General features: G+C 28.8%; 1 protein-coding gene across 9 annotated transcripts in view; it reads right to left on the bottom strand.

Moving 5' to 3' along the window:
- Positions 1–15,117, bottom strand: part of LOC123261717 (potassium voltage-gated channel protein Shaker) — a 1,350,734-nt gene that overhangs the window by 355,495 nt on the left and 980,122 nt on the right. The window contains exon 7 of one of the 9 annotated variants that reach the window (XM_044723494.1): positions 12,840–12,922. The exons of the other annotated variants lie outside the window; for them this stretch is intronic. Coding sequence (XP_044579429.1) covers positions 12,855–12,922 — 68 coding nt within the window. The 3' untranslated portion in view covers positions 12,840–12,854. Of the gene's footprint in view, positions 1–12,839; positions 12,923–15,117 lie in introns of those variants that run through there. 9 annotated transcript variants of the gene reach the window in all.

The raw sequence follows: 15,117 nt of genomic DNA, 5'->3' as shown, positions 1-15,117 counted from the left end.
AAAAAATAAATAATAGTTTAAAAAAACTAAAAACACGCTTTTTATAGAAACCCAAACTAAAAAATAGAAAATAAATTTTAATAAATTTAAATTAAGAATAGTGTTAAAAATTTCAATAACTATAAATTAATAATAGTGTAAATAAAAAAAATGTATTTTATTTCAAAAAAAGCGTGGGGTGCTTTTTAAGATATTATCAAAATGATAATCACTCTACTCATATCTGTCAATAAAATATTTATAACTATATTGACACCATGCACCCCACGCTTTTTTTAAAATAAAATACATTTTTTTTATTTACACTATTATTAATTTATAGTTATTGAAATTTTTAACACTATTCTTAATTTAAATTTATTAAAATTTATTTTCTATTTTTTAGTTTGGGTTTCTATAAAAAGCGTGTTTTTAGTTTTTTTAAACTATTATTTATTTATGAAAATATAGACAAATTTTCATCAAATTCATTCAACTTTTAAAAGGTTTTGAAAATATGCTATAAAAAAAGTCGTAGTTGAATAATTTATCCTTGAAAGCTGTATTAGTTGAATATACATAAGATACAGGAAAGAAAAGTAGTTTAATGATAGTATTAGCATGTATTTATTAGAAATCATCAACTAATAGTACTTTGAAAAACAACAAATAAACAACACAAAAATTGAAGAATAGAAAGATATCTTTGTTATTATGATTATGCTATGATGATGTTATTATGATGATGTTATTATGATATTATGCTTTAATTGAATTATAAATGCAATATGTGCTGGAGTAATACTATTAATAATGTCTTTGAGACTATACAATAAAATAAAGTCTTTATAATAATAAGTATTTATATTGTAATGTAATGTAATGTTTTCATTTTTGGTTAAAGGACTACGTCCCCTTAGAACCGTAAGGCTTATACAGTTACAGAGTTTGTACAGAAATGTGCAATTGATAGTAGTGAAAATAATAATAGAATATTTGTTAAATATGGTATCTTAGTGTTTGATTACTCAGTTTGTGGCATAATATTTTTAAGGAGTATTGTAATACACACAAGGGTCGCAATAAGTTTATATTAAACAATGATGAATATATTCAGATCCAACATAAACATAAGATGTAAGAAATTCAGAGGGAATACGGATCAATGAACGGAATGCTACTGCATCTTAGGTCTCAATGTTTCGGTATATTTTCTTAGCTTCTTCAGGCTCTATAGAAATTATAAATATACACAATTATACAATGTAACAAATTATGCATAATAATTATGCAATGTTGAAAATTATACACTTGAATTTTCAATATTACGTCTAAATACGCTAAGCATTCATGTCACACAAACTAAAGCCTTGCATATCAACATATATATATATATATATATATATATATATATATATATATATATATATATATATATATATATATATATATATATATATATATATATAACAGCTTTTAGAGAAGGCATGAATACGCAAACTGCCATTACTAGATTGTAAGATGATATTCGCTTTGCTGTAGACCATTCAGAAGTCACTATTGGTGTTTTCTTTGATTTCAGTAAGGCATTTGACTCGGTCAATCATATTAAATTACTTAATAAACTGAGAGGTATGAGATTTTCAGATAATTCTTTACGATGGATAACTAGTTACCTTAATCAAAGAAAGCAAGCAATACGTGATAATCTGAATGGTATAATATCAAATTGGAGAACAATACTGAGAGGTGTTCCTCAGGGTAGTGTTCTAGGACCGCTATTAAACTCTTTATATGTATCTGATCTAGGCAAATTACTGCGATGTAAATATTTATTCTATGCTGACGACCTTGTAATCTACTTGTCATGTAGTCCTGCTAGTCTTAATACCACAATCAGGGAACTTAATGAAATAATAATAGTTATATGTGGATGGAGTAATGACAATGATCTTAAGCTGAATGCTGATAAAACAAAATGTATAATTTTTGGTAGTCCTTATAATGTTAATCTTGATCAATGTAAATCTTGTGATAAAATAACTGTTAATCAAACGGTAATCGACTTTGTAAGTTCTGTGAAATATTTAGGTATAATACTTGACAATATGCTTTCATGGAATGACCAAATAGATAATGTATGTAAGCGAAGTATGAGAGTTCTCGCGCAATTAAAAATGAACAATGAATTTTTTGGTGAAAAAATAAGGATAAAATTAATTACTACACTTTTTTCTCCGATATTTGATTATTGTGCTCTAATTTACACGAATATCACTCAAAAGCAGCAGTGTAAATTACAACGCAAGTTAAATGCTTTTGTACGTTTTATTTTTAAAATCAGTAGATTTGAGCACATAACACCTTACTATAATAAACTCGGGTGGCTCACGTTGAAAATGCGAAGAAACTACTTTCTCTCATGCATACTGTACAAAGCTATTAATTTCAATCAATGTCAATTATTCCGTAATGAATTAATTTTTCTGCAACCGATGTTGCGCAGAGGAGATGTACGACAAGATTATTTAAGGCTTCCAGCTAGCTATCTTGCTTTTTATGATAAGTCATTTATAGTATCAGCAATACGCGTTTGGAACACATTACCAGCAAATCTTACAAATCTTGATACTTTTAATGAATTTCGTAGCGCTGCATTCAACTATTTTCATAGTCTAGAATCGATTAATTAAGATACTATGTAGTTGTTTCTGATCTGAATAGATTAAAATTAATTTAATTTAATGTAACTTAAATTTATATTCTATATTTGTACTAAAATTAATACTATGTATTAAACCAATGTAAAAAATGTAATTTTCTCTTATGTATGGCCACAAGGGATTACGATCTCATGGTCAAATAAATAATATATCTATCTATCTATATATATATATATATATATTAGGGTGATTTTTTTTTTTACTTTATTTTTTTTTTTCGGTCCCATCGTGAATTCTTGTTGGAAATACCCAAAAAAAAATTCCCTGAAAGTTTGAGCTCTTAATATTAATTAACGTCCTCGACCAAGGCATGTGAATATTTCCCATTGAAAATACACAAAAACTTTGATTTTTGATTTTTGAATTTCTAAAGCTCAGCGGCATTTCATGGGATCACTTTAATCGAAGATGGTTTTTTCTTAGAATTGAACGCTCTACAAAAGTGCCCATTACCGCAAAGTCGTAACTCACACGGGCGAGGCAGTACGGGCCAGTGAACCTGATTTTTTCATAAAATTGGCGTTTTTTCGCATTTATCTCGTAAATATCAAGAGCTACGGAAAAAATGTAGATGACAAACTTGTAGAGAATTTCCAACAAAAAAAGTCCTATGGACCAAATTGCTAAGATCAATATTAAGCGAGATATTAAGCCTTGAATATATTTTTTCGTGAAATTTTGGCCGATCATTGATTTAAACTTATTGATATCTTGTTTACTTTCTCTGTTTTTTATATTTTTTCTTCAATATATTTTTTAAGGCTAGAAAACTAAAGCAAAATTAATAATCTACAATATTTAACCTTTAATGATAATAAACATTTAATCAAACTGAAGAATCATCGAAGTCGTGCAAAGACATCGAAAAGACATCGAACAAATGTGGAACAGTTTAGCAAACGTCTTGATAAATTATTTGACATTGCAAATTGTGCTGCACTAAAAAATTTACCGAAAAATTTGCAGCAATTTTTGACAGATTGTCGTAAAGGAAATAGAAATATCCATCTACCAGCAATTGACGTTATACCAGAAGAAACTTCTGGAAATCTGTCTGCGATGGAAGTAGAAACTCCCAATAATGAGGAAATTGGTTAGTTCTAATATTATAATAGTTTTGTTTAATTATATTTGATTTGTTTAACATTCAGCTAATATGTTTACTAATTCACTGTTAACATTTTTCATTTCAGGAATGAAATTATCCCAACAGTCGTCCTTAAATAGTTTTTGTAGTTCCATATCAAATTCCAGTGAATTGAAGCGAACTTGTTCAGACTTTGAAGATACAATGCCAGCGCCTAAGAAAAATAAAATTGATAATCTGACTTCGGAATTAGTATTAGCACTAGATAGAACTAAAACTAGTAACAGAAATACGATGAACATCATTTCTGCTGTTATTCAAAGTTTAGGACTTGAGATTGATAAATATAATTTAAGTTACTCCACTATTCGCAATGCGCGTATTTCAAAAAGAGAAGAAATTGTCGATACGATCAAAGAAGAAGAAATTTTTGATGACTCTCTCGTAGTGCACTGGGATGGAAAGATGCTTCCTGCGGGAAATGGTCAACCAAAAGCAGAACGATTATCAATATACGTCACCGGAATAAATACTGATAAAAATTTGAAAACTCCGATTCTCTCTGATGGCACAGGTGAAAGCCAAGCTTCAGCCATTTTTGAAACGCTGATAGAGTGGGATCTTTGCGATAATGTTGAAGCAATGTGCTTTGATACAACTAGTTCAAATACCGGTAAGTTAATATTGTGGTTGAATGAATTTATATCACAGTATTTGTTTTTTGACTCGGGAAGAAATTTTCAAATAAGAATTTGATTAATTTTTTTAATTATTTTTACGAATGTTGAGTTAAAATATAAGCTGAGTCAAAAATTTGAATAACTGATAATTAAATAACAGTTTATCAATAACTAATTCTTTGTTTTAGGTTGTTTTAATGGCGCATGTGCATTATTAGAAGATAAAATTGGCCGTGACTTATTATATCTTGCTTGTCGCCATCATACTTCTGAATTGATGTTACGAAATGTTGCAGAAGTTGCTTGGCCAGTGACGAATAGTCCAAATGTACCAATTTTCAAAATACTCAGAGATAATTGGGAAAAAATTGATAAATCTGCGTATGAAATCGGCACAGAGGATAAAGATATTGCACTTATTTTAAATCAAAGAAAAGACGATATTCTTGACTTCATAGAAAATCAACTGAAGGTATTAATTAATTCATAAATAGTTTTACCATTGAAAGAATTATTATTTATAAAGTTAATTTCTTTTACAGTCATTAGATCTTTCTGATACACTGATAGAAGGACTTGTTAATATTTAATAAGCTTTATTAACTGTTAATAAATGATTTTTTAACATCATGGGATTTGATAAATATTTATTAACAGTTAATTAGTATTCATTAAGTAGAATTTATTAACTGTTAATAAATATTTATTAATTTATTAATAGTTAATAAATATTTGTTAACTGTTAACAAATATTTATTTAGGATAAAAAAGCAAAAATAGCAATTTTCTTTTGACACTTTTTATAACCCTATAACTGGAATACATTGATAATAATTCAATTCACTTAATAAATTAACGTTTTTAATATGTAAAAATATAAAAAATAATTATGAGCTGTGATAGAATTTGGTAGTTTACAATAAATGTTATTATAATGTGATATAATTAATGCAAATAATTTATAAGGATGATTTTTATTTATAAGCAACCTTCATATCATATGACATTGCAAACCAAACAAATTCACTCAACCGAGTATTTATTAACTGTTAATAAATATTTGTTATCTATTAATAAATATTTATTAAATATTATTAAATGTACTTTTCTCCCTAATAAATATTTATTTAATGTTAAAAAATATTTATTAAATTAAATTATTATCTTCAAATAAATCAAATTATTAATAGTAAATAAATCCTTCTATCAGTGTAGTTATTTTGCATACGTCGAAATTTTAAGTGATTTAGTTTTATAAATTTTGCCTTTTTAAATAATATTTTTCACTTTAAAATTCTGAAAATATCTTCTTTTCTGGCCGCAATTATTAAATTTTTCTTATTTTTTGTTAGAATCATCATCCGAGAAATAATTACAAGGAGTTTTTGGAGCTGAGCTGTATCTTTTTGGGTGGTATCAAAAGTCATAGAGCCGAATTTAAAGCACCTGGTGCTTTTCATCACGCACGGTGGTTATCGAAAGCTCTCTATTGCTTGAAAATATATATGTTTAGAAACCAGTTTAAAATGGGAGCAAACGAAAAAAAAATTTTGCAGAAAATATGTGTTTTCATCGTAATATTTTATGTAAAAATATGGTTTACTGCTCCTAATGCAATAAATGCTCCAAACTCGGATTTGCGATTAGTAAAATATCTTATTGACTACAGAAAAATACATCCAGAAATTGCAAATGCAGCACTCGATAAATTGTCTCGGCATTTGTAGTACTTACACGATAATCTTGCTTGTTTAGCTCTTTTTGATGAAACTGTGTCAGTAGAAGAAAAAGTAAAGATCGTACAAAAAATAAATTCCCAGGTAGCGGTCAAAAAGCCTAATAAACGTTTATCAGTCGCTTATGAAGAAATAACGTCGTTATCTGAGAAAAACATAAGCGATTTTGTTAATCCAAACTCGTTGTTTATTTTTTAGCAATTTGAGCTCCCCTATGAATTTTTGCATACAGATCCAAGTTTGTGGGAATCAAATCTTGAGTATAAACGATGTTATGATACATTCAAAAAGTTAAAAGTAGTAAACGATACTGCGGAAAGAGGAGTAGCGCTAGCCGAAAGTTTTAATGAAGTATTGACTTATAACGAAGATGAAATACAAAGAATTTTTCAAACTGTTCAGCACCATCGATCTCAATACACATCGTGTAAAAAATCACAATATATTGACAATGAATTAATCTAACAATTCATTTTTCTGCTTTCAATAATAATTAATTAGTATTGTTGTTTTTATTTTTATTTAATACTTATTGTTGTTAATATAATTCGAACTATTATAATTTAATAAACTGTTAATAATATATAAATTATTTAAGTGTAATTGAATTCATAAGTTTTATGCAGAAACTCGTAAATCCATTATTTATTAAAGATTTTTAAGATATAAGCTTTTATAATGTAAGATACTTATCATATCCTGTTTTTCTAGCCTTAAAAAAATATATTGAAGAAAAAATATAAAAAACAGAGAAAGTAAACAAGATATTAATAAGTTTAAATCAATGATCGGCCAAAATTTCACGAAAAAATATATTCAAGGCTTAATATCTCGCTTATTATTAATCTTAGCGATTTGGTCCAGAACTTTTTTTGTTGGAAATTGAATTCTCTACAAGTTTGTTATTTACATTTTTATCGTAGCTCTTGATATTTACGAGATAAATGCGAAAAAACGCCAATTTTATGAAAAAATCAGGTTCAGTGGCCCGTACTGACTCGCCAGTGTGAGTTACGACTTTGCGGCAATGGGCACTTTTGTAGAGCGTTCAATTCTAAAAAAAAACCATCTTCGATCAAAGTGATCCCATGAAATGCCGCTGAGCTTTAGGAATTCAAAAATTAAAAATCAAAGTTTTTGTGTATTTTCAATGGGAAATATTCACATGCCTTGGTCGAGGACGTTAATTAATATTAAGAGCTCAAACTTTCAGGGAATTTTTTTTTGGGTATTTCCAACAAGAATTCACGATGGGACCGAAAAAAAAAAATAAAGTAAAAAAAAAAATCACCCTAATATATATATATATATATATATATATATATATATATATATATATATATGTTATTTATTAAAATATCGCCATATTGGTTGGATCTTCTCCCGCGAGTAGTGCTTCGCGGTGACCATCACAGCAGCCTTCTAGATCATCTGAATTCGAAAAACCAAGGTGAAACCTTTAGTTTAATAATAAATCCAGTCTTTAATCGAAGCTTTTTTTTTTTTTTGAAAATTTACAAAATGGTGGCATTCGAAACTTTGGACTCTGATTTTTGATAAAAAGTTAAAAGTTAATTGCTTAAAAAATATAGTAATTGTCAACAAAAATCAATATTCTTCGATTAAAAACTAGTTCTAAATGCTAAAATGATAATATTAGAATTTCATCAATATCCACCAAATGGTTTTCGAGTTATATTAGTCCCCGAATGGAAAAACACAGTTTTGATAAAAACGCGTTTAAAGTTTTTTAAAAGTAGATCTTGTTTCATTTTGGTGTTAAGTATCTAATTGAATGGAAAAAGTTAAATTTTGCGTAATTTTATCTGTTGAATTCGAATATCACATTTTTTTGCTAATAATTTGAACATTGAATTATTTATAGCTAATTTTTTAAATAATTTCTTTGAAAAATTTCATTTTTCTAAATTGATTTTCAATTTTCGTATATTTTAAGAATTTTTAAAGCGAAATCATTCTTTACAAAATTTGGTTAAATTCAATATTCATCGAGTTATTAAACTTTGAAAAATTTTTGCTAGAAAAATTTAGTCCAACTAGCTTACACTCGTTCATCCCATAAAATTTTTAGCCTAATAGAATTATTTAGATATTAATATTGAATCATCAGTACTTGAACCATATAATAGAGCTTCTGCAGATTTTGAAACTTCTAAAACATCTCGCTGGTGTTGTCTTCGAAGCATTCTGCCCTCGCGGGTATTCTCGTTTGCCCGCCTGTTCGCTAAATTGATTCGTTCTGAATCTCTATTTTCCGTGTAACGGTGAGAATTGGGTCCGCAATTAATGTATCGACTACTCACTTCCAATGTCAAGTATAAAATGAAATTTAAACAAAAATTTTCCATCTTATACTTGAAATTATTCTATTCATACAAGATAATAGGCGTGACAAATCCGGGTGCTTGCAGCTGCCGTCCGCTACCTGCTCTAGTCACAACCGAGAGGTTTAATGTTGCTTCAGTAATTACTAAATATCTTGAAAACTATCCATCAGATTGACTTGGAATTTCCAGAGAATATTCTTAAAACATCATACTTTAAAAAAATGAAAAAAAAAAATTAATTTTTTAAAAATTCTAAGTGCATCTACCCCCTAAATAAATTCCTATAATTAAGTAAACTTAAATTTTGCTTAAATTATTTTTAATTAATCCAAATCCTTTCATTTAATTCTGAGCCATTGTATTTAATCTATTTAACAGCGGTAAATTTTACTAAATTTTATTTTCATCGCAAATGTAAAATTATGACAAAAGATTATTCTATTATATTTTATTTTATGTCTCTTGGAACTTAAAATTTATTTTACTTGAGTTTATTTTATTTTAAACCAACTAAGACTTTTGTTTCGACCTTGAGTGTCCTCTAGTCAGCGTTTTCGCGCGGGACAAGATGGCCGATTCTCTCTCTCGGTCTTGCGTCTCTGTCGCAAGTTTTTGGTGAAATTTTTTTTCTCTGACGAATTTTCACAAGTTTTATTTTCTACTTTGAACTAAATGGGTTAAATTAATATTATACTGATTTTAATGATAATTCCTGACTTTAGCTTTATTTAAATTATGACAAATACTAAATAATGCACTAAATAGTTTACCGCGTGATTTTCTAAAGTTAAAGAAATTCCTCATTTAAATAATTTAATTTGACGATTTACTCAATTTCACTTTTTCTGGCTTAAGCCAAATTATTAACTACGCGATTACCAATAAATCAAAATTTTCACATGGCCTTGAAATCTGAGATTAATAAACCGAATTAAATTCCTGGTATTATTAACTCAGACTGCCTACGTGTAAAATTTATAACCTAACATGGACTAGTTAAATTTCCTGAACAATTTAATTAATAACCCAAAATAGATCCTGGTGTTATTAATTATTCATTTTATAATTGATTTTAGATTTAATACTTAAAATCTAACGATTGTGACTGAGCACGAAATGGCGGTGACCTTCAGCCGACATGTTGCCTGGCTGACGCCGCAGACCTGAGAGATAATTAACTCGTTATTTGTAGCAGGAGTTTTTTTAATTTATTTGCACTCCCTCAGTGAGCTGCAACTCCTCGTTTTCGGGTACTGTTATGAATTCTCCCTTAATGAGGTAGTCTCGATTTGGCGGCAAAACTCTGGTCACCATCACTCGCTCTCTGGATATTTATATAGCCTGTAACCGCAAATCAGCATTAGAAATTATCACAAATTAAAATCAATTTAACTAAGTTGGCATTCAGCCTAGCAAGCATTAAATTAACAAAATGATATCGCTTCGTTCCACGTTAGACAAGCAGAATAAAAATAATTACTTTAGCTGGATGTTTTAGAAAAATTTGCGTGTCGTCCAGTCAAGTCACTCAGTCACAATGAGTCTTACCAAATTTTGTTCTTCCTTTCTTGCTTCCTCTGCTCTCTCCACTACCACTACGCCGGCTTCTCCACCTTGGGGCTTTTTTCACTAACTCTAAACGAGCTTTAGATCACAGCGCACTGTGACCTGTCGATAAATAACTGGGTACCGAAATAGGGGAATTTACCGGGTAACGAGAAGTCCGTTACAATAACTTGCATTGTTTGTAATTTGATTTCGAGAAATCGAAGATTTTCAAAAATCGGGAAGTTATTGGTTTTACCTCGTTTTTCGAAAATCGAGTTTTCATCAGATCTCGACGTCTTAAGGTCCTAGGAAGCTTCCCTGAATGTTTTCGCGATAATGTCCGTATGTCTGTATGCATGTATGTGTGTGTGTGTGTGTGTGTGTGTGTGTGTGTGTGTGTGTGTGTATGTATGTAACCCTTTTATAACTTTTGAACGGCTTGACCGATTTCATCGCGGTTGGCACCATTCGAAGGGGATTGACCAAACTTAGATTTTAAATACACTTTGAACTGATTTGGACCGATAGACTGAGAAATCTAAAAAAAAAACTACAAAAAAAATTTTTTTCGAATGTGGTTATTTTGGAATTACTTTCAAATGGCTTTACCGATCAATTCCAAAATCTAATCAGCTCTTAATATCAAAAAGCCACGTCGATCACCGAAGGTCTGGTGAAAATCGGTTGATTCGTTCGTGAGTTATCGTTGTCGAAAGAAAACCGAAAAAAGTGTTTTTTGCGAATTACTTCGAATTATTTTTGCTACGCTTTTTTCCTCTCTGTCGAATTTCTCTTTGTAGCATCCAGCAGTAATCTGCAAACATATTTACTCCCCACTGTCCCTGAAATCGACGTTAAAGTTCTTTGAGATATCGATGAAATCTCTCTCCTTGCTCTTCACTAAAGTCTCCGTCATTATTCGGAAAGTGGTTGAGATGCGAATCAAAAAAGTTTCAAATTCATGAGGCAACCGAACGCAGAAAGTTTGCGATCATATTAGAGACAATATTTTCGTAGTCAGCATCCTTGGTGTTACCTAAAAATTTGGTACACATTTTCTTGAACTTAGCCATGATGCCTTGTCTTGTTCATCCATAACTGAAACAAATGTTTCATATTTTAATAACTTCCAGATTTCTTGACCATCCAAGATGCCTTCACTCAATTTCACATCTGATTTGTGCTTAAACACTTGACGCATGAATGTAAACCGAGCCATCTTACTGGTGGACCTTTTAGTTCCCCTACCACCAGTAGTAAGTCCGCGACCACAGCATATTAGAAGCACCGTAACGGGCCTCAAGCTATTAGTTTTTCTTCTATACTACAAGTTAACAACTAACAGTGGAGTGACTATCACGACGAGAAGCCAAGAACTACAACCAGTACGGATCATTTCAGGATTGCCAGGCACATCATATTACTACGGCATTCCCGCATGAAAAATTTATATATCCTTCATCATATACAAAAATTTATATTTTACATATATAAAAATATATGTGATTATATAAGGACTCATATGCACAATTTTGCCATTTTATATATACAATAATGATATATGTAGTATTATGTATTGATGTTATACTCATAACATATATTTCAATTATATTTTCAGCTATATATGATTAAATATATCGTACATATTATAATCAACACTATATTATAAATAGTACAAGAACAATGTATTTTTCAGTATAATTTAAAATATACTTTAAATTATATATTCAATATAATTTTAATATTGGCATTGGTACTAAAATTACAATAGAATGCTGAGGCCAAATAATTCTCTGAAAAAAAGTTATAAAAAAAAAAGAAAATATTTCGTGATGTGTTACTAATTTACTGAAATTCAGATTTGCTTCGACCGTAAACTCGATAGATCAAGTTGCTCTTGAAACTTAAGATATACGACAAACTATTAATTTTTTTTTTTATTAATCTTTCCGTTTTGACCTATTTCGACATATCATTAATATCTGGTACTATGCATGGTATTTTATAATAAAATAATATATATTGCCATATAATTGAAATTTCATAAATGAAAGTATACAGTAATAATCTATCTCAACATATATTTTACAAAAAATATATTTATTTATTATATAGTTTTCTATATAAGTAATTTTTATATAATAATAGTATATTTTATAACATATACTAAGTAATATACGGCACTAATATATTTGAACTTATATTGAATCAAATATATCTTCATTATATTAACAAAACATTTATTATTTCATATATATAATTTTGCCGCTATATATGATCACATATTCCCCATATAACTTTCCATATATGTTCAGCCATATATAGTTTTTTCATGCGGGTTATTCTCATATTCTAGTGCTTCCCTGAAAAACAGTGTGCCTTTGCTGGCTCCGATACCACAAAATGTTGACTAGCGAATCATTCTACATATCCCGTTAAAGAGCAGTTGTAATTGTAGTTCAAACATCCTGTTGTAGCAGGTTTTTGCCGGTAAATGTAAAGATTCAATGTCTTGACGTTTTATTTTATATCAAAGACAGAATTGATTCGATAAGACATCAATAAGACAAAATAAACATGGGAAATAAACATATTCGCGAATGACTGATGGATACTACAGAGAGAAACAAAGCCGAAACTGCAATTTGATCATACATACTGAAAATACCATTGGATCATGGATTTTATCGCTTTTCTTCTATTTTTCTTCGTTTTTTGCAGTTTGACCCCCAATTTCGATTTCAGATTCCTATTCAGTGATAACTAATCCGTCGGAAGATCTTCATCGAACACCCAGCATAAATCACTTTTTTTTGTGGACCTGTGTAGTTGAAAGACTTAATAAGCGTTGCTTGTAATATGATTTACCCTAGTTTTTTGTGAAGTAACAACAAAATATTCAAATTCAAATTACGATTTTGTGATTGAAAGTTTAAAAATATTTGTTGTATTTTAACAACTCTGACTTTTGAATATTCCATAGCGCACAGTATAATTTCCGATAAAATATTTAATATTTTTTCAGATTTTTTAATTTTACTAAAGCAATAATCAATTTTCAATAAGCTGGAGTATATAAGTATAAAGTAAAAGCTTTAATATCAATACAATTCGTCCAAACGTTACATTTAAATTTTGGGTTTTTAACATTCAGTTATTTTGCTCAATAAAATTATTTACGCATGTTCAGACATTAGAAATATTTAAATCGCAGTTTTATTTATTTTGTTTAGTAAGATTATCTAAATCCAGAAACTTCATTCGATTATTGCATATTAATTATTCAGAAAGGTTATTCGAAATAAGGTCAAAAATCTGAGTAGTAAAAATTATTAATTCGGATGCCTAATAATCGGCTTAAGTTCAATCGCATCCACCAACGTTTGTACATTTAGTAGCATCACTTTTTTTTATTATTTTACTATTACATTTAGTAAAAAAGTTCAACGAGTTATATTTCCGTTATCAATTTAATAAAGTTTCCTTTAAACTAAATTATATTTTAACCAACCAGACCATCAACCAGTCAATTATTATTAGGTGTAATCAAGTATAAATATTTTATTCAATAAAATTGATTAAATTTATTGTGGGTAAAATTCTTATATTCTAAAACTACACTAGTGAGAAAAATTAAGGGATATAAATAAAAATCCCAATTTTTGGGTGATTTTTAATGAGCTGTAACTCAAAGGAAAATGGTCGTACAGAAAAAATTAAAAAGCAAATTTTAGCTTCAAGTGTCTAGTTTTTAGACATAACCATGAAAATTTTTTGTCATGTCCAGGTCTGGAGAAATCCTAAGAAAACTATCGAAAAAAAATTTTTCCAAATTTTTTCTCGTCTAAAAATCGGTCTATGGGCTTCAAAAACATTTTTTTTATTGTTTTTTCACAAAGCTTCTTTGAAATATTGAATACCTTTTAATTTGAGGTAATCAAAAAGCCTGTACGATGATTTGCCGCGGAGTTATCGTCAATCAAAGCGAAAAAGTTCTTTTTAACCTTGATAATCAATAACTCTGGAAATAATGATCGTATAGGAAATCTGAGGAGGGTTTTAAGAACCACACGATATTCTCTATTAGAAATCGTAGACGGCATTTGAAAAAATAATTTTTTTTTAATTAAAAACTCGGACTGAAAAAAAGACAAAAATTCGCATAATTAAGGATATTTGGATAACTTGGTATAATTTTGGATAAAATAGATGAACAAAGGATATCGTCTGTAATTCTTTAACCTCAAAGTAACCCCTAAAATCCCTTAAAAATTTAAAGCGCTGCGATTTTTTTTTTCATAGTGCTCCAAAGCTTTAAATTCTTTGTTTTCGCAAAAATCATCATTCGAGCAATTTAGCGATTTTTATTCATTTTTTCAATGAAAAAAATTTTTTTTTCTCAAAAATCGTTATTTTTTTAATTAAAGAGATTCTTTAACTGTTCAATAAATTACTGTTCAAATAAATAACTGTTCAAAAAATTAAAAAAAAATTTAATTTTTTTTTTTAATTTTCTCGATTTTTTTCAAACTTTTCTCGATTTTTTTCGACTGCTGTCTTACCGAAGGCATTAGCGTTACCCAAAGCATATTTTGTAGAAAGCGCTCGGTCCCATTTAGATTTCTCCTTAGATTTCGTAATCGATTATTTTTTCCATATTGATTATCGAATTCAAAAAGAACTTTTTTGCTTTGATTGACGATAACTCCGCGGCAAATCATTGTACAGGCTTTTTGATTACGTCAAATTAAAAAGTAATAAATATTCTGAAAGAGCTTTGTAAAGAAATAATGGAAAAAATTTTTTTGAAGCACGCAGACCTTTTTTTAAACAAGAAAAAATTTGGAAAAATTTTTTTGTCGGTAGTTTTCTTAAGATTATTCCAGACCTGTACATGACAAAAATTTTTATGATCATGCCAAAAACTAGATACTTGGAGCTACAATTTGCTTCTTTTATTTTGTCTGTACGACCATTTTCCTTGGAGTTACAGCTCGTTGAAAATCACCCAAAAAT

This window comes from Cotesia glomerata, linkage group LG3, assembly GCF_020080835.1.
Source record: "Cotesia glomerata isolate CgM1 linkage group LG3, MPM_Cglom_v2.3, whole genome shotgun sequence".
NCBI lineage: Eukaryota > Metazoa > Arthropoda > Insecta > Hymenoptera > Braconidae > Cotesia > Cotesia glomerata.
Note: the sequence above shows the minus strand (reverse complement) of the source record. Positions and strands in the feature narration are given on the sequence as shown.